This window comes from Saccostrea cucullata, unplaced genomic scaffold (assembly GCF_032062105.1).
Source record: "Saccostrea cucullata isolate Sc308-1 unplaced genomic scaffold, CSIRO_AGI_Scuc_v1 ctg606, whole genome shotgun sequence".
NCBI lineage: Eukaryota > Metazoa > Mollusca > Bivalvia > Ostreida > Ostreidae > Saccostrea > Saccostrea cuccullata.
In genome coordinates this window covers 138,387-159,518 of record NW_026919429.1, presented here as the reverse complement: position 1 = coordinate 159,518, position 21,132 = coordinate 138,387, and the positions used below count along the sequence as shown (strand labels likewise).

The 21,132-nt window shown below is 34.1% G+C and overlaps 1 protein-coding gene across 5 annotated transcripts in view; it reads left to right on the top strand.

The window, feature by feature from the left end:
* Positions 1-1,578: 1,578 nt before the first annotated feature.
* The window catches only part of LOC134231347 (myosin-IIIb-like), a 35,946-nt gene continuing 16,392 nt past the window's right edge, over positions 1,579-21,132 (top strand). For all 5 annotated transcript variants that reach the window (XM_062713305.1, XM_062713314.1, XM_062713299.1 and 2 more), the window contains exons 1-18: positions 1,579-1,668; positions 6,755-6,900; positions 10,955-11,020; positions 12,613-12,703; positions 13,127-13,285; positions 13,420-13,536; positions 13,768-13,872; positions 13,995-14,078; positions 14,375-14,525; positions 14,642-14,693; positions 14,802-14,897; positions 15,176-15,287; positions 15,583-15,712; positions 16,189-16,399; positions 16,674-16,818; positions 16,942-17,095; positions 17,281-17,369; positions 18,278-18,407. In XM_062713305.1, the coding sequence (XP_062569289.1) occupies positions 1,657-1,668; positions 6,755-6,900; positions 10,955-11,020; positions 12,613-12,703; positions 13,127-13,285; positions 13,420-13,536; positions 13,768-13,872; positions 13,995-14,078; positions 14,375-14,525; positions 14,642-14,693; positions 14,802-14,897; positions 15,176-15,287; positions 15,583-15,712; positions 16,189-16,399; positions 16,674-16,818; positions 16,942-17,095; positions 17,281-17,369; positions 18,278-18,407 (2,050 nt within the window). In that variant the 5' untranslated portion in view covers positions 1,579-1,656. The remainder of the gene's footprint in view (positions 1,669-6,754; positions 6,901-10,954; positions 11,021-12,612; positions 12,704-13,126; positions 13,286-13,419; positions 13,537-13,767; positions 13,873-13,994; positions 14,079-14,374; positions 14,526-14,641; positions 14,694-14,801; positions 14,898-15,175; positions 15,288-15,582; positions 15,713-16,188; positions 16,400-16,673; positions 16,819-16,941; positions 17,096-17,280; positions 17,370-18,277; positions 18,408-21,132) is intronic.

The window sequence follows — 21,132 nt, the reverse complement described above, 5'->3', positions numbered from 1 at the left end:
TGAAAGGGAAACAGAAAAAAAACCCTTAAATATGTACATTTTAAGTTCATTGAAAGCTAAAATTGTTCATTATTAATATGTCAAAAATAAAAAAAAAAACAATTATACTAGAAATTAAAAAAAATCATTAAATCAATGTTGTCTTGATGAATGATGAGATTATATATGTCTTCAGTAATAAATGGTATAAAAATGCTCCACTTTTAAGGCATAAAATGTTAGGTATGCTCATATTAAATAATGATTAGATGCTGTACTAAAATCAGTGGATTAAATCTCTAGCTTCAAATAAAAACCTTATTAGCTCACTTGACGAAAAGGCATAAGTGAGAGTATCTGGTCAAATTTGACTGTTACCTGTTGTTGTCACCATAAACATGTCACAATATCACCTCCAGAAATATTCAAAAAAGCACAAAATATTCTTGGATAAAGGGGGTTCAAGCTTCGTAAAAAAAAAAAAAAAGCCTGCCCTCTTTCAAGGAGAGAGAATGAAGAATTAGTGAAAGTTCAAATAATTTTCTGAAGATTATTTTTTCAAATTGGCCAGAAAAAAATAGTCTTTTGTGAAAGCTTTATCACATAGCGCAGATTAAAGTTCAAATCATGGTCCCTGGGGATAAGGTTGACCATAAAAGATCAATGTTTTAGATAGAAATAAAGAGGAAAATTTTGAAAACTCTTCCTGTAATGAACAACAAAGCCATACTTAGCCATATTGATATGCAAGCATTCACAGTTTACTGTTAACTAAAATTCCAAATTTGCTCAGATCAGGCTAATGGTGAATAAGGTAAGGTTACTGTATGTGGAATAATTTTTATACTTCAAAACACTGGCAGGATTAGGATTTGGCCAAATTCAGAGATCCAATTTTCTGCATGTACATGTCTATTGTATATGTTCCAGAAAAAAATCTTTTCCAGAACAACAGGCCCATGAGACCACATTGATATTGAAGCATCCCAATTCTGTATGGATTCAACTTTATATCATACCTCTCTTGGGGATAGATTTTTAAAGTCCACCCACAAAAACAGTCTTTTTTGAAATTCTTAGAGTGAAATTTAGAAAAAAAAATCTGACCAAGGTCATCACTGTTGCTCAGAGGCCTCTTATTTTCAAAAGAGACTTGGAAAGTAATATGATATTGATACCTTTCCAAGTGTATAGAATGAAATAAGATTTAAGCTGAATAAGGAGGAAAGTTTATCATGTCCAAAAATAAAATAAATACATGTATTCATTTGAATTTAAAACAATCTATTTGATTTCCTTACTGCATGTACTTCATTAAAAATTCATCTTTTGAAGAATTTAAGCTGCACACAATAACCAGATCTTAATCCATTTTGATATATGCTGCTCTATACACATGTATAAAACAGTTCTTAACATTTGTTATGTTGATACCTATAGTGAAGCTTATACATCTCATGGTGTGGTTTAATCAAATACAGAAAGTGAAGTTAATTAAGCACCTAGACTGGGTTTAGCTTTTTGGAGAGGCTGATGAATTTCTTTGAGCTATGCTTCATTTTGAAGGAGTGTGTGATCTGATTTAACATTTCCCCCCTCTCGTTTGTGACAGGTGTGTCGGGACACCTACCCAGTACCCTCGCCAGGAAGAACACATCTGTAGGTACCCCCTATTGGATGGCCCCAGAGGTAAGATCCATCTTATAGCAATACTTAGGTCAATATTAGCAGTAGAAAGTATTTGTTTATAAAGAGCATTTTGTTTAATAGAGATCTTGTGTTTTGACTGGGCATGGTACATGTATATGATAAGGCCAAGTACCATTTGACATGACTGCTTTTGGTCATGCGTAGTTGATTTTTGAGAAAAAGAAAAACTTTCAAACTTTCCAAAGTATTGATCTGCTTATGAACTGCTTAACAGCATATAATTGCCTAATGACTAGCTCCAGCAATGCCTTAAAGCAGTGCAGAGAAGATTTAGAAACTTGTTACTGTTAAGGCTAAGAAATAGCTGTTAATCACTGTTATCAATTTTGCCATGGGTTCCATATTTTCATATAGGCAGTCAAAATTTCAGTTACTCTGGTGATTGGAGAAGTTGATTGTATAATTTCGCATTTTAATTTAGGCCTAGAAAAAAAATATGTTTGTTTCCGCTTTCCCAACCGACCCTAATTTATAGTGCCGACCCTAATTTTTTTTAAAATGCTTTTGTCCCATGAAGTGCAAGATTTCACCCAGGGAATTATAGTCTCTAACTTTGCACTAAGCTTTTCAAGACAAAAAGAAGTTTGAGTCACCTTTCTATTATAAGTTTAAGTCACAGAAATGCTTGAAAACACCATTTCTTTTGTCATTAACGTTACTTCTATACACGTTTTGATTAAGGAAGGAAAAAAAAATTTAAAAAAAAAAAAAATTCCCTACCTACGCGGTACCTACCCTATATTTTTTCTGCTTGAAAGTGGAAACAAACGTATTTTTTTTCTAGGCCTTAAAAAATATAAAAGATGGGTGTAATAAGATATTTGAAGAGATTTTCAGTTAATTTAGGTATCAAAATTATTTTCAAAGAAAGAAAACTTTGTATGCACTAGCTGTTTCCATGTATCATAGGCAAAGAGTAGGAATGAGGGATAGATGGGGGTCAGATTTTGGGGGGTCTTGCATTTTGCATGTCCACATATTCCTGTAGATCTTTCATTAAAATTGGAGAAGGGAAAGAAATAAAAAAAAACTGTACTAAAATTTTTGATATAAATATAGCCATTTAAATTAGATTGAATTCAATGACATGTATATATCATGAACATTAAATTGAACAGAGTTGAAAATCTATGTAAAAAATATAAGGTTAACTTTCTAAAACTCTCCCTCATTTGCATATTTATCTGCCTGAAGTGATTGAATGTTGATTTGGTTTCTCAATCCTCTGTGTACATGTACTGGAGCTAATGTGTCAATAGTGCACGTCATCTATAGACAGGGCTCTATAATGAACACTGTATGCTGCTTATATTTATAATATATAGTGTAACATAGAATTGAGAAATTCAGGAATCATGGATATCTGAAAGGTAAGAAAATGGTTAAGTTTGGTTAAATTTAAATGGGATTCAATTTGATATTTGATTTTTTTTTTTGATGTAAAATTCCACTAAAAGAAAAGATTATAAGATTTCTGTTTTTTAATTTTATTTATTAACAATAAACAAATTCATTATTTTTTGAATAAACAGAATGACAGTATTGTGGTGTATTAGCTGGGAAATGACTATTAATCATATTAGACACTGGTTAATTGCATTACCATGATAAGTTCATTCAGTTATACAAAAACCCAACTATAAATGATTTGAGGTCATATATTGTTGCCGCATAAAGGCCAAAAAAATTCATTTCTGGGATAATTTAACATTTTTAATCTATAAGTTTCAAATGAGATTATTCATAGTCTCTGGACAGCAGTCTTGAGTTCACAACAGAAAAATGCCGATTGAAAACTGGAACATAATCTATTCAATGGCCTAGGTAGAAGTGCATACCTGCTAGCTAAGGTGTCAAAGTCGTTCCGTTAAATATACTCCATACTCAATGTGCCTGGTAGCTAAACATGTTTGTTTTTTTCTGACTAATTAATAAATTTTTTTTAAGTAGAATTTTTAATTGATAAACTTTATACATGTAGGCTACGTGTCGTGTATTAATTTGCTTATTATAATAATTTCATTCATTGAGAAAACATAAGGGATCAATGTAAGTCTAACGATAAGTGCTTCAATCATATTGTTTCTTACATGTGCATGTGGTATTTATATTATACCTCCATGAAAAAAAATTGAGTGATTGTTATTATGTGATTTTATATAGCAAACCTCGTCATAAACAGATTGCCACATAAATAATTATAAAAAACAACAACATGGAGATAACCACAACAATGTCTGATCGACTTACACTCACCTAAACTTACACATCATCAAAAATAACAATCCCCCCAAGAAACAGATGTCTAACAGACTTAAACCCTCAACACTTTTTAACGTATTTCAGTAGAGAAAGGCTATATCTCTCTGTTGTGTCAACTCTTATATAAGCTGATTATTAGAAGATTTATCACTGTCAGCCCACCCATTCAAATCTTGAACCAAAAAAATAAATCAGATTGTTTTGATTCATTGAATCGATAGCCAGCTAGTGGATTACCAAGATATCAAGTAGGTTTTTTGTGAGTTTATACTACATATGTACTTCCTTTTTAAAAATTATGGCAATTAATGGTTTAGTTTTGGTTTAAATCAAAATCATTAACTGCATAGCTGTTGAATAAAGCACAAGACAAGATTTTATATATACTGGGTATCCCATCTCAGTGACATATTACAAATTTGCAGTTACAGGCTCATGTGGGGGGGGGGTCCACTTCTATTTTGACAAACAAAAATAAAGTTACTACCTGGTATTTTAAAAGCTAGAGGTTCTTGTTTCCTGGTGGGATGGGATGGGGGATGGGAGTCCAAGATCATACCTGGTATTTGTGACTTTTGCATAGAGAAAAATCCCAGAGGTGGGGTTGTGTGTTCTGAGCTCCAAACCCTTTCAAGGTCACTCTAGATTTGTTTTTATGGCCTAATTATGCTAATCACAGTTGTTTTATTCCATAGATAAAACAATTGTTTTATTTAAAAAAAAAAAGATTGATTCTACATAATTTTGTTTATGGCAGTCTTTTAACAAGTTAGTTCTATATTCTTCGAAGCAAAAGATATCAAATACATGTATAGCTTTAATATGCACTTTTCAATTACCGGGTAGCAACATGAAAAAGAAAATTATTGGTTTTGTTTTTTGTTATGTTTTCTAAGAATGTTTTGGATTTTTACTTAGATCTTTTGTAAATGACCTTGAGTTATGAGTGATATTGATCAGGATTTCAGAAGAAAAATCTCATACTAATACACAGTAAAAATCCATCTTGAATTGAAATTTGTGTTTTGAAGAAAGAGAAATTGGCATATGAGGGAATCAGATATCAGAATTATGAGAATCAGTGCAGTATGAATTTTTTTATTAAACCAAAATCTTTTTTTATTGTTTATTTAGTTCTTGTTTAATTACTTTAAAATTGAGTCCTTGTCTGTCTTTGCATAAGTGAAATACAGTAAAACTTGGTTATAACGAAGTGACTGGGACCAGGAAAACTGCTTCACTATATCCGTAATTCATTATATCCGTATAAGGAATTTGATAAATTTGTGTAGTTGGGGATCAAAGATAACTTCGCTGTGTCTGTGAATTTGCAACATCCATGTTCGTACTAAACGAATTTTACTTTATATCTAGATATGAATTGTGGAAAGATGAATAAAACAGATATTACCTTGTGAAAATAAGAACAATACATGTATAAAACCTTGTTTTGGAATATCTTTTCAAAAGTTGTTGTTTTATTAAATTAGAAATCTATAAAAATACTGCTTTGGAGCAATATAAATGAAATATACTCCTTGTGACATTCTTGAAGTACATGTACAGTTGAACCTCGGTATCTCGAATACCATGGATATGTCAAAGTAATTTGGAAGTCCCAACCACATTCTTGAAGTATTTTACCTTCGATATCTCGAATCCTCGGATAACTCGAAGTTTTTTCTCAGTCCCATCAGCTGCAGGTTCGAGTGTAACAAAGTTTGACTGTAAATGTCATTTTTGCTATAATTCACCTCAGTAAAGGTTTTAATGGCTTAAATAAATGCATATATGAATCAATAACCAGACTTGCCAAAAGGAAATCATAATTTATGTGCTGTCAGGAGCATATTTTAGAAATGGCATTATGATCGGATGGTGCTACTTTAAAATGGTGTCCTTGATTTCTTGTAAATGATATCTGTCTGCAGCCATCACTTTAGCTTGAGTTCATCACTGAATGAGGTCATCAGACCCAGACAGCTCTATGCCTCATTGGCTGAGGAGGTGGTCATCCATTTTACTGTGAAGATCCTAACTGCGATAAGTTATTTTACAGAAGGTGTAAGTGATTTTAGGTTGTAAACGGGCAATCAAGACATTTTCATTGTCAAAACAACTGACACTATTTAGTCTGAAGGGTGCATGTTGTGAATTACAACAGAGTTTGTTCCTTGGAAGTATTTCTTCCTGGTTTCAGAGGAATTTGTCAGATCTTTAGCTTGTGTATGTAAGATTGATATGAATTTCATTGATTATAAGGAATGTATTGATGAAAAAATTTTTGAATGTTAAAAAAAGTTGATATTTTCTAAATGAGTAAATTGATAAGTTTGTGAATTCAGTTTAAACATAGAGTTAGTTCTTTGCGGCAAAAAGTGAACCTAATTTGTGCGACTGACCATGATTTTAAATGTGTCTTGATTTTAAAGTGCTTTTAACTGTGTGATAGGTATCTGATTTTTAAAGCATTTGGAGAATCCATTGTTAGATGTGTGATAATGATGTCACAAATTACCTCCATGATTTTCTCAGCTTGATGTTGAGATTGAGGCACAACTTTGTGTGACAGTTCTTCTATTCCTTTGTAATTGTGATATTTGGCAAGATTTTTTTTTTTTTTGGGGGGGGGGGTGGGAGGGGGGATTTAAATATTTATTTCATTTTTTGCACAAGAGATTTTGAACATATTTTGCTTTTCATATCTATTTTTTAAGGAATTCGTATGGTGATTGTTTACACAGTTTTAAAATACATTTTATACTTGATACTATTTCTTTTACAGTTATGTTTAATTTTACAGGTCATAGCCTGTGAGAGACAGTTGGAATATAACTATGACATTCGCTGTGATATCTGGTCCCTTGGTATTACTGCTATAGAGCTGGCCGATGGAGAACCCCCCTTGTCAGACCTACATCCTATGAGAGCTCTGTTTAAGATACCAAGGTATGACATCACTGCTATTTATACACCCAGATCAGTAATAACACAAAACTTTAACATAAAATGTAGCATTTTAGAATATGACTTTACTTATTTAATTTTTTTATGTAGTTGTATTTTTACTGATACACCTTGCTTTTCAAGAAACTTGGTTGCACAGTATCTTCTTTAAAATTAATTTGCGTGAAATTGGTTCAGTATATCCATTGACATGCTGTGTAAAATTATAATTTATAATGCCCATGTAGTCACTCTCAAAGCACATAACATCCAATATTTTTTAAGAAATTTGATGAAGGGATTGATAAGTTTATTTTCTGATAAAATGTGTAGATTTTGATGCTAATTAAGAGACAATTGAAGGAGTTTAGTTGGAGATTTCCAAGATTTTAGATTACTAGTTAAGTAAATATTCTTCCTCATTTGTTTCAATTGGTGTTGACTTATGAAACCTTACATATGCTTCAAAAATTATTTTTGAGGTTTTCAACGAAAAATTTGTACAACTGTTGCTGTCTGATCATTGATGGTTTCAACTTCTGCTTCTGAATCAGAGTTAAGCTAATTTTTCTAAGAAGAATATTGAAATGCTGAATGTTTTGAATGAATTTTAAGCAGATATTGAATGTTTTGGATGAACTGTAAGCAGATACATGTATTATAGTGTTGGATGAACTGTAAGCAGACATTGAATGTTTTGGATTAACTTTAAGCAGATATTAAATGTTTTGGATGAACAGTAAGCAGATACATGTATTGTAGTGTTGGATGAAATGTAAGCAGATATTGAATGTTTTGGTTGAATTTTAAGCAAATATTAAATGTTTTGGATGAACTCACAGTAAGAAGTCTTTATTAAAGTTTTGGATGAACTGTAGGCAGATACTGAATGTTTTTGATTGGCTGTAAGCAGATATAGAATGCTTCTGGTGAGCTAAGTAGAGAGATGCTGAGTGTTTCTCTTGACTTGTAGCAGTGAGGTGTTGAATATTTTCTTATGAGCTATGTGAGATATTGACTGTCATTTCTAATGAGTTGCTAGCATTGTTGAAAAGTTGAATTTCTATGGAAGTGGATTTTTGTATGCAGTTTTGATTGTTCCTGGTAAGATGTACCAGGGTTACCAGTGAGAGTGTCCTGTTTGAGTTGGTTGATGTTCTCTTGAGTTCAAGTTGTGAGATCTGTTAGCAAAGAGATGCCAATTTTTTTGGTAATTGGTAAGCATGGAATGTCAAATAAGACTAATATCTATGATGTCTGATAAGTTGCAAAAGTAGAATTTGTAAAGCACTGAGGTATTTTTATGATTTTGTGGAGAAAAAAAACTAACTTTAGTTACCAAAAAAGGGTAATGAACAAGCATTAAATTGATAAACATACAATCTCTATTTGAAAGAAGTCTTGTGAGCAACAAAATTTAGGTATGTGACAGAGTTTTAAGATGAGCTATGAAAACATTACACAACTCTTAGCATGCAGTCAGCAGTTTAACATGGCATGTCATGCTATTCCATTCATCATCAACACCAACTTTCATCATCTTAAATTAACATCTTCTCCTCACTAAATGACTTTTTGATTAGCTTTTTAACTTAGTTTGTAGAGATAACTTTTTGTGTATCTTCTCTAGTCTGTTGAATAACGAGACCAGGTAAGCTTGAGATGGTGTGGCTCAGCCTCTATTTTAGCATGCTGCCACTCCCCCTAGTTTTCTGTTCTATGCTACATTTTCTTATGTTTTAGCCACATCTTTATATTATTTGAAATGCATCTTAAGTATTTTTTTTATTTTCAACATATTGATTTAATTATGCTCCTTTACTAGTATTTTGCATTTTATTATCTCTGTGTCATAAAAGCATTTGTGAGTTTCTGAGGATATTTTTTATGTCCCTGTAAATGTAGTTTTAGGGGTATATAGTTTTTGTCATATCTGTTGTTTGTTTGTCATCTGAAGTAATTTTAACTTTTCTACATATATTTCACAGATATAATTTGACCTTGACCTTCATACTTTTATACCAAAATTCCAAACTTTAACCTTGCATTTTCTCTAGCTGTGTTATAAAAGCATTTTAATATGAGTTTTGAGGATATTTTTTACCTTGACCTTGCAATTTTTTCCTTGGCAATAACTTTTTCCTTTCTATGTATTCTTTGTGACTTTTGGATACCAACAATGTTGACCTTTTGACCTTGACAAATGACCTACTTTTAAAAAACTTTAACCTTGTCCATTAGTTTTGAATGGTAAGGGCTAGGGCTTTCATAATTCACATATGTTATCCTTGTGAAAAGACCTTTCATTGGATACCAACAACCTTGACCCTTTGACCTTGACCTGAATCCTGACAAAATTTTTAAAAAATTTAAACCTTTGCAATAATTTTTGAACAGTTAGAGCTACAACTTTCAAACTTCCCTTATGTAATCTTTGTGACAAGGGCTTTCAAAGCAACAACCTTGCATACAAATTACAAGTTACTTTGTAGTATATATATGATTTTATCAGATCAAAAATTTTTACTCTTTTTTCTCACTTTTTCCTCTTTCTTTCTTTATTTTTGTTTTATAAGTTGATTTATTTTGTCACATCATAAAATTTTCAGAATATATATTATTTTATCATGATTTTTATTCTTTTCAAAAATTTTCTCATCCTTCAATTTATTGGTCAAATTCATTGATTTGTTTGCTATTTGGAACAGTTTAACCTATGGAATATAATCAACTGCATGTATTATGGATTTTAAGTTTCTAGCTGTCAACTGATAAGCAATTTATAATTGATGCTAAATATATTCAAAATATTTTTGATGTTTTTCGTATTTGTCTGCACTAAGTGACCCAAATATTAAAGACAAAAATGTTATAATTTTTTGGAAGGATAGTGAAATGTTTACATGTGTTTATGAAAATTATTCTATCGGCATTTCTTTTAAAAGTAATTCAAATTCTTGACTTTCTCTTTGCCAACAAGCTACTAAAGTAGTCCTAGCTGTGCTATATATGATAGTACTTTACAGTCAAAAATAGGATGCGCATCCTACCAGAACAAACCTTGCAATGCTAAATGATATTAGAAGAGATCTTATTTGTAAAATTGTAGAATTTTCTATTAATTAGTTTTGCATTGTTTTATTAAATATACCCTAGATTTATAAAACAGTCTTTGAATTCTGTAAATCAACTTTTTTTTAAACAATTAACTTTTAACTTTCCCTTTGTAAAGTTTAAAAAAAGATTTCAACACATATTTGTTGTGGGTGGGGTTGGGGTTGGATTTATTTCAGGATATATTTTTTTTTCAAACACTACCACTTACCCTTCTTTTACTATACAATACAATGTGTCTGTTGAAAGTGGCCGGGGGTGGGGGTGGTGGGGGGAGGGGATTGTTGTTATCCTTCGCCCAAATGTTCAGTGCCTATGTTATGTCTATCTTTGCAGAAAAGGAGGGGGGGGGCTTAGTCCTTCTGGTTCTGACACATATGTGAGAAATAAACTAGATAATAATATTAATTAAAATTACCAAAAAATTTACCAGCTTTTAGCTGGTAATGTATTGGAGAAAACAATTAAAGATCCTGAAGCACTGGTATTTCTTACTAAAATTTATTATTGTAAAAAAAAACAACAGAAATGCATGAGCAAGCAAAAACAAATAAACAAAAAGTAATGACAATATGTCAGTTAAGATTTCTTAATATGATTTCTACAGATAATAAATACTAGTCTGCAGGGTAATGTTTGATGATTAATAAATTATTAAACTTCAGTTTAATATAAAAATCTTCCAATAATCTTATTAGATGAGTACATATATATGTTCTTTGGTGTGGTTATAATGAGATAAGGCAATGATCTAGTTATTAGGAAACAGACTTTGATTTTCGATATGATGAAGAGCTATATATTATGCTTATTCTGCATGCAATAAATCAGAATTCTCCTGGTAGGTTATGTGGAATTTCTTCCTTTGATGGCTGTATACATGCCTTCGATTTCCCTCTGATTTACCTCCGTAGTGATTTTTATTTTTAATTTCTTCCTTCAGGAATCCACAGCCTCAGCTGGTAAATCCCGATCAATGGTCCGACGATTTCAAAGACTTTATCGCACAGTAAGTAATGTACAGAACTCATTTTATTAGAGACTATACATGAACCAGAGAAGCAATAAATCAGACTATTGCTTATTTAATGATAAGATTTATATCATATGACATTGAATTTTATTGCTGTAAAAGTTTCAAGTTTATTTGATTTGAATTTAGCCTTTACTGTATTCTGAAGAATGTTTTTTTTTTTAAAAATATGTTCAGGCATTGCCTATAATTGTACTTTTGAATTAAAAGAAATAATTTATGAAGTTGGAAAAAAGTGCATGTATATGTAATGGTTTGGGCCGTGTATATTGGCCTGGATAGCTCAGTTGGTAGAGTACATGACTGGTGATGCAGGGGTCCCAGGTTCGATTCCTGGTCCAGCCATACATTTTCTCCTTTCCTGTTACAGATTTGGTGCCATTGATCACCCCTAGAATTGCAGGTGAAAGTCCTGCCAGGGGCAATAAGAACTTGGGTTGTGTCTTCGAGGGCGAAGACTATTTAAGGAGGGAGGAATGTAATGGTTTGGGCTGTGGATGTTGACCTGGATAGCTCAGTTGGTAGAGCACCTGACTGGAGATACAGGGGTCCCGGTTCAATTTCCGGTCCAGCCATACATTTTCTCCCTTCCTGTTTCATATATAAGAGTTTGAAATTAGTTAACATCTAACATAGATGTTTTAGTACCCTACCAGTGAAACAGGAGGGGACAATAGGCTTCTTCTGTGCCTGTCTGTCTGTATAGCTGTCTGTCTGTCCATCTAGATGCCCCTTTGTCTGTCTGTCTGTCCTACTTGGTTTTTTTGTACTTTTTCTGAACACTTGCAGATTTTGCAATGATTTTTGAAATAAATTAATGTATCTCGATAGGTTACAGAGCAAATTTTACTTTTGTTTTGCTTCAGTGATTTTTTTTTTTAGGAAAATATGACCTTTTTAATTTTTAATTGGAACAAAATTACACTTACCAGTAGGGGACTAGTATTTTTATACAATTGTTAGCATTGTAATATAGACTGTACTGTAATATTCTGAATCACTGTAATACGGAAACATTAATGAAGGCCTGGGACATTCAGGATTGTTTGCCATCAAAATTATTATAGCTATCCATTGTTATAATGAGGGATTTTCATCAGCTGTAAAGTATAAATCAACAGAAAGTCTAATAACAAAATGTATAGTTTGATAAAAATTAGTTATTGCATGTCACTTTCATGATCTGAATAAGTTTGTTATAAGTGAGTTTTCTTGTACTTTGAGCATTCAGATATTTAATGAATTGAGAAATAAAATTTATAGATTATCCAAGATGTGTATTCTGCTGCCAATATTGGATCAGTGAGCAGTTGCTTATTGTGTGATGGGAATTTTATTTGACCAAGGAGTTACATTTAATGACCAGTCTTACTTTGATACTTCAAGAACTAAATAAGGGCTATTGTCCCACAGTTAAAATGTGATAAGCTGAAAATCAAAGACAATTAGTCTGTAGATTCACACATTAAAACTACTTGTAGTGCCCCACTGTCTACCTGCAGTTTTATCAGTGGACTATAATCTTGAGTCTGTATTGTTACTACTAAGGGTGAGATTTTTTATTTCAGGTGTCTGATCAAAGATTTTGAAGCCCGTCCATTTGCCCAGGATCTTCTTCAGCATCCATTAATTACAAAACTACCCAAAGATATTTCACAGGTGAGCACAGTATCCATTACCGGTAATTACAAACCTACCCAAAGATATTTCTCAAGTAAGTACAGCATCCATTAATTACAAAAATTCCCAAAGATAATTCACAGGTAAGTACAGCATCCATTAATTACAAAACTATACACCCAAAGATATTTCTCAGAAATGCACAGCTAGCCTTGATTTCAAAATATACAGGTAAGGGGTTTAGCTGCCTATCTTTGGTTTCCATAATAAAGCCAGTAAAGTAGAAGAAGTGAATACACTTAATGCTTGAGAAAGGACATTTTTTATTTTCACTTGTGCTTTGCACTCTTGAAGATATAAAAAAAAGACCCTGTCTCACTTGTAAAGTAAATTCCATATCAATGCAGCTACAAAACATTGAACATTAATAGTACATGAATTTTATTTGTTGCTTGGAAACAGTTTCAAAGAAGACTGAGGGAACTGACTTCTAAAATGGAGACAACTATACATGAGCCTGAAATAACAGCCAAAAAAGGAAAACTGAAATCCAGACGCAAATCTCGGAAAGGGAACATAAAAACGAGTGATGATTTAGCTACTCTGGAGAATCTGGATGAGGTGAGTGTGGCGATTAAAGTCTCCATTCCTGTGTTTTGATAATTATAGTTTTACAGAAAATATATTCCAGCAATGACATATATGTATATTGGAATATAAAGCCTTTTATAGACTTTTTTGTTTAAATTTTTTAGGAGACAATTGTATCCCAGCTGGAGTGTCGTTACAGTCAAGGTCAGATCTACACATACATAGGGGACATACTGCTGGCGGTCAACCCCTTCAGACCACTGACCATTTATACAGAAGAGGTGAGGGAAACTGCTCTATTATACACTATCTGTTTTGTAATTGCAAGTCAGATAGACCGAAACATTGCCTAAATCATTGGTTTCTAATGTTTTCATTGAAATCTCAAAATGTTAAGTGAATAGAATGATAATCCTAGTGATTTTTTTTTTGGAAAAATTCTTATGTGTATTTGTATTAAAAAATTATTTTGTGATATGGTTGATGTTCATGAGAAATATCACTCTTTCTAGTACTCCAAGAGGTACATGAATGCGGGCAAGGAAGACAACCCTCCCCATATTTTTGCAGTTGCTGATCAGTCCTACCAGAGTTTGATGCATAATAGGAAGAACCAGGTATTAAGATTACCTATATTGAGTGTGTAGTCTTCTTCATGTACTTAGCTTTGGTCTGGGAGATATAGAGAGATCTTTCATTGAGACCATTTTAAACTAAAATTGTTTTCTCTTTGCTGCAGTGTATTGTTATCAGTGGGGAATCAGGGGCTGGTAAAACTGAGAGTGCTAATTTATTGGTCCAGCAGCTGACACAGCTCGGCAAGGTAGGAACAGACCTATACTGGTCAAGGAATAGAATAGAATATATTAAAGTGTAAAAGATAGTGCTAATATTGTTCACCAAATAATCAAATCTAAGTTATAGGTTATAGATGGAACATTTGGGTAATATAAACTGTTATTATGACAATTTAATGAAATATTTAACAAAAATTGCAAGTGCATGTACACAAAACATTGGACTATTTTAAGTATTATGAAGTATTAAAATATGTAAACTTAAGTATTTCCTATTTACACTTCACTGCAAGTATCTAACTGATTCTTCTATTGTAATCAGGCAGCCAACAGAAACCTTGAGGACCGAATCCTGCAGGTCAATCCCCTGATGGAAGCCTTTGGTAATGCCAGAACTGTAATCAATGACAACTCCAGTCGATTTGGGAAATACCTAGAAATGTTCTTCACTCGAAACGGGATGGTTATTGGGGGTATGTTAATTATCAGACTTTGCAACAAGTATTTTAATCCGAAAATTGTAATAAAAAACATTTTTATAGCTTTAGATTTTTTATTATTTTACATTTCTTCATTATTTTATTTGCAGCCAAAATCACAGAATACCTCTTAGAAAAGTCGAGAGTTATTTCACAAGCAGTGTAAGTTTGTCTCACTTTTTTTATTTCACATAGCAGTTTGAATTTTTATTGCTGTATATGCATAACTTGTAAGTTGAGGTTAAATTCCTATGTTTACATGTATTACAGGAAGGAGCAGAATTTCCATGTGTTCTACTATATCTATGATGGACTGAGTTCCTCTGAGAGGGCAGAGTATAACCTGAAAGAAAATACAAGATACAAGTAATCAACTGAATAGTTCATCCTGATACATTGAAAGTCATTAAAATCCAGTCAGAAATTGTAGAACTATTTTTCAACAGGGCTTTTAAAGTTTTTAGTTTCAAAGTTTTTCATACAAAATTCTTGCTTTGATACAGGAGTATATAAGGTCAAGGTCACCTTTTTAAGATCTTTCTTGAAAAGATCATAGTTGCTGTAGTTGTTGAGTATTTTTATTAATCCAAGTGATGGAAACATTTTTGGGGAGTTGGTTTTAAATATAAATGCATATATTGTAGATATATTGATGAATACACCAGCCAGCCACCAGATGTCTCCTCTATCTCAGTAAACAGGGTCAAGTTCAAGGCCATACAACATTGCTTTGACATCATTGGATTCAAACCAGAGGTACTTGAGAACTTGTAGTTATTTCTCTAGATGATTTATATGCCTGTCTTTAAACATAAACATGTACATGTATATTGATAGCAATATTTTATTTGTCCATTCGTATTTAGGGAATTTATTTTTAAAAACTTTTTGGTGATGCTTTTTAATATCAATTGTCAAATTTCATCTAATACTGACAAGTAATTAGTGTTGTTTTGGACACTTCTAGAAATGGTCAAAAGGTTTTTAATTTATTGATAAGTTAGATTTTGGAGCATAATATTGTAAATGGAGTATTTATTGAAACTTGTAGGAGGTGAAGGCAGTGTACAGCGTTATCTGTGCAATATTACATACAGGTAACATAGAGTTTGAGGAGAAGGAGAACACAGACCATAAAGGAGACAGCTGTGTTATCACCAATATGGAACTCGTCAATACTAGTAAGTCAGCTCTCAAACTTATAATAATCCCTACATGTAATTCTGATTTAGGTCACTCGAGTCACCCAAGTGACCTGGTGCTTTCTACTCCCATCCATCTCCCTTTGTCTTAAGACTTTAACATTTTCAATCAATTTTTGAAGATGACAGGTCCAATTTCTACTGATTTTCTTGCATAGCATTTACCGGTAAAGGGAAACAAAGATTATGCTTTGTTGCTTTTTTATTGGGGCCTAAAGGATAGGGTCTGAAACCATCAAAACTTATGCCATCCTCAATAACATTCTTCGCTCCTGGTCAACTAGCAGACAAAATGTGCATTATTAACATAAGCATGGAGCTGCCATTTAGCTAAAATAAAGCAGTATACTGAATATTGAGAGAGAAGGTTTGAAAAGTTTTGTTAGTCCTTGATAAAATTTTGTGTTTCTGGATTGCAATATTGTGAACTGAATGCTCCTATTTCTACTGAACAGTCTCCCGATTACTTGGAATTCCTGCTGTAGACCTTGTGGAGTCCTTGACAACCACTGGCATGGTGGCCAGGGGAGAGTTAATTGTCAGGGATAATTCCGTTCCCGAGGCGATCGATGCTCGGGATGCCATGGCTAAGGCACTGTATGGACGTCTCTTCAGCTGGATTGTCAACAGAATTAATAGTCTTCTGAAACCAAGCACCATGGGAAAGTAAGCTGCTCTTAGCTTTATATTTAGTGTGCTAACCTCTAATGGAATTAAATATCTGATTACGTAAACTATACTTTATCTTACAGTGTACAATATCTTTCAGTATTATCTATTATATTTTTCAAAGTCATGATGTTTGTTTACAAAAAATACATTATATTTTAAAAAATAATGGATCTTTGATCTCTTTTTCTAATTACATCTTTATAATACTGGACTCTCCTCTTATGTCAAAATAAATGCCTAATAACTTTTAACTCTTTCCTTTTTCCAGAGAAGACAATAACCTGATAATAGGACTTCTGGATATTTTCGGATTTGAAAACTTTCCCAAGAACTCCTTTGAACAACTTCTGATCAATATTGCTAATGAACAAATCCAATATTACTTTAATCAGCATATCTTTGCATGGGAAATGGTAAATATAACATTCATTGTTGCATTAGAAATAATATTTATATGCAATATATTTCTTCAGATTTTCCTCTGATGAGAGGTAAAGTCATTGAGAATGGATTCATATTAATTTTTTTTACTTCAGCAAGAGTACAGAGCTGAGGGCTTGGAGGGGGTGGACATTTCGTTTGTGGACAACAGACCACTACTGGACATGTTCCTGATGAAGCCGATGGGGTTACTGGCCCTGCTGGATGAGGAAAGTCACTTCCCCAAGGCCACAGACATGTCACTTGTAGGTAAGGTCAAACATTCATCAAAACAGACAGCTTGCAGAGTCTGGTAGGATGTAAAAAAAAAACTTGTCTGAATACAGATTGTGGTTATAAAGTGACTCTCTTCTTTTATTTCAGACTGTTAATCCAAAGCAAAATTATTACAGAGTTGAACATTTAAATTAACAATTGATATTGATGTTATTCAGAAAAATTTCACAAGAATATCCAGAACAATAACTACAGCAGACCAAAGGGGAACAACCTCACCTTTTCCATTGACCACTATGCAGGCACAGTAAGTAATCTAAAATTCTTACACTGAGTCTCAGTCATTAAATACTGTGATGTGCGCCAAATAAAAATCTAAACAAGATGTGTTTGTGAAACACTATGCGCCCGGCGGCAACAAAGTTCAAAAAATCTATTTTTAGCATATTGATCACAGTCAAGGTCACAAGGTCATTGACCATGGTGTCATTCGAAAGAACTTAATCAGTGGAGTATGCATACTAAATATGAAGTCCCTATCTCCTATGGTTCAAAAGTTATGGCAAAAAGTGTAAAGAGCTATTTTTAGCATATAGGTCACAGTCAAGATCACAAGATCATTGACCTTGCCGTCGTTTGAAAGGACTTTATCGATGGAGTATGCATACCAAATATGAAGTTCCTATCTCCTATGGTTAAAAAGTTATGGCAAAAAGTGTAAAAAGCTATTTTTAGCATATAGGTCACAGTCAAGGTCACAAGATCATTGACCTTGATATCATTTGAAAGGATTCTATTAGTGGAGTATGCATACCAAATATGAAGTCCCTATCTCCTATGGTTAAAAAGTTATGACAAACAGTGGAAAAAGCTATTTTTAGCATATAGGTCACAGTCAAGGTCACAAGGTCATTGACCTTGATGTCATTTGAAAGGACTTTATTACTGGAGTATGCATACCAAATATGAAGTCTCTATCTCTTATTGTTCAAAAGTTATGGCCAGGGTTAAAGTTGACAACAGACAGACAGACAAACAGACAAACAGATAAACAGACAAACAGACAGGACAAAAACAATATACGCCCGGGATCTATCAATCCGGGCGCATAAAAATCAGAGAAATCTGAGAAGAAATATTTGATATACTTTGAATAACACTTTATTTTGCGTAATATGTGATTTGAATTCCTAATAAACCTAATGATTTATCCAGGTAGTGTATGATGCCCTGGGGTTTTTGGAGAAGAATCGTGATCGTCTCCCTGGTGATGTCGTCAGCATGTTACGAGCCTCAGGGAATGTAGTGATACGATCTCTCTTCAGCACACCACTGACAAAGACAGGTAACTCAAACAGCACACCACTGACAAAGACAGGTAACTGACTGACAAAAACAGGTAACTGACAGACAAAGACAGGTAACTAACAAGTTATGAACAGAGAGAAGTTACTCAGTAACAAATACATATAACACACAGACAAAGACAGATATCTATAGTACACCACTGGTAAATGGTAAATCCTGGCAAATATAAGGTTATACAAATACTGACAATGTCATTTAATGCAGTGACAGAGAAATGTAACTTTCTTACAGTACAGGTAAATTACTGACAGAGACAGGTAACCCACCGATGTACTGAGGTAACTCCACCACTGACAGAAACAGGTAACCCACTGACCAAGATAGGTAACTCACTGACAAAGTAGACAGGTAACTCACTGAAAGACAGGTAACCCACTGACAAAGACAGGTAACCCACTGACAAAGACAGGTAACACACTGCCAAAGACAGGTAACTCACTGACAAAGACAGGTAACTCACTGACAAAGACAGGTAACTCACTGACAAAGACAGGTAACTCACTGAAAGACAGGTAACACACTGAAAGACAGGTAACTCACTGACAAAGACAGGTAACTCACTGACAAAGACAGGTAACTCACTGACAAAGACAGGTAACCCACTGACAAAGACAGGTAACTCACTGACAAAGACAGGTTACTCAATGACATACACAGATAACTCATTGACATAGACAGGTAACTCACTGAAAGACAGGTAACCCACTGACAAAGACAGGTGACCCACTGACAAAGACAGGTAACTCACAGACAAAGACAGGTAACACACAGACAAAGACAGGTAACTCACTGACAAAGACAGGTAACTCACTGACAAAGACAGGTAACACACTGACAAAGACAGGTAACTCACTGACAAAGACAGGTAACACACTGCCAAAGACAGGTAACTCACTGACAAAGACAGGTAACACACTGCCAAAGACAGGTAACTCACTGACAAAGACAGGTAACTCACTGACAAAGACAGGTAACTCACTGACAAAGACAGGTAACCCACTGACAAAGACAGGTAACTCACTGACAAAGACAGGTAACCCACTGACAAAGACAGGTAACTCACTGACAAAGACAGGTAACTCACTGACAAAGACAGGTAACTCACTGAAGACAGGTAACTCACTGACAAAGACAGGTAACCCACTGACAAAGACAGGTAACTCACTGACAAAGACAGGTAACTCACTGAAAGACAGGTAACCCACTGACAAAGACAGGTAACCCACTGACAAAGACAGGTAACTCACTGACAAAGACAGGTAACTCACTAACAAAGACAGATAACTCTATCACTGACAAAGACAGGTAACCCACTGACAAAGACAGGTAACTCATTGACAATGACAGGTAACTCACTGACAAAGTATACAGGTAACTCACTGACAAAGACAGGTAACACACTAACAAAGACAGATAACTCTATCACTGACAAAGACAGGTAACTCACTGACAAAGACAGGTAACTCACTGAAAGACAGGTAACCCACTGACAAAGACAGGTTACTCACTGACAAAGACAGGTAACTCACTGACAAAGACAGGTAACTCACTGACAAAGACAGGTAACTCACTGACAAAGACAGGTAACTCACTGAAAGACAGGTAACCCACTGACAAAGACAGGTAACTCACTGAAAAAGACAGGTCACTCACTGACATAGACAGGTTACTCACTGACAAAGACAGGTTACTCAATGACATACACAGATAACTCATTGACATAGACAGGTAACTCACTGACAAAGACAGGTAACTCACTGACAAAGACAGGTAACCCACTGACAAAGACAGGTAACTCACTGACAAAGACAGGTAACTGACAGACATAGACAGGTAACTCACTGACAAAGACAGGTAACTCACTGACAAAGACAGGTAACTCACTGACAGAGACAGGTAACCCACTGACAAAGACAGGTAACACACTGACAGAGACAGGTAACTCACTGACAGAGACAGGTAACCCACTGACAGAGACAGGTAACCCACTGACAGAGACAGGTAACCCACTGACAAAGACAGGTAGCTCACTGACAAAGACAGGTAACTCACTGACAAAGACAGGTAATTCACTGACAAAGACAGGTAACTCACTGACAAAGACAGGTAACCCACTGACAAAGACAGGTAACTCACTGACAGACAGGTAACACACTGACAAAGACAGGTAACCCACTGACAAAGACAGGTAACTCATTGACATAGACAGGTAACTCACTGAAAGACAGGTAACCCACTGACAAAGACAGGTAACACACTGACAAAGACAGGTAACTCACTGACAAAGACAGGTAACTCACAGACAAAGACAGGTAACTCCCAGACAAAGACAGATAACACACTGACAAAGACAGGTAACTCACAGACAAAGACAGGTAACACACAGACAAAGACAGGTAACTCACTGACAAAGACAGGTAACTCACTGAAAGACAGGTAACCCACTGACAAAGACAGGTAACTCACTGAAAAAGACAGGTCACTCACTGACATAGACAGGTTACTCACTGACAAAGACAGGTTACTCAATGACATACACAGATAACTCATTGACATAGACAGGTAACTCACTGACAAAGACAGGTAACTCACTGACAAAGACAGGTAACACACTGCCAAAGACAGGTAACTCACTGACAAAGACAGGTAACTCACTGAAAGACAGGTAACCCACTGACAAAGACAGGTAACTCACTGACAAA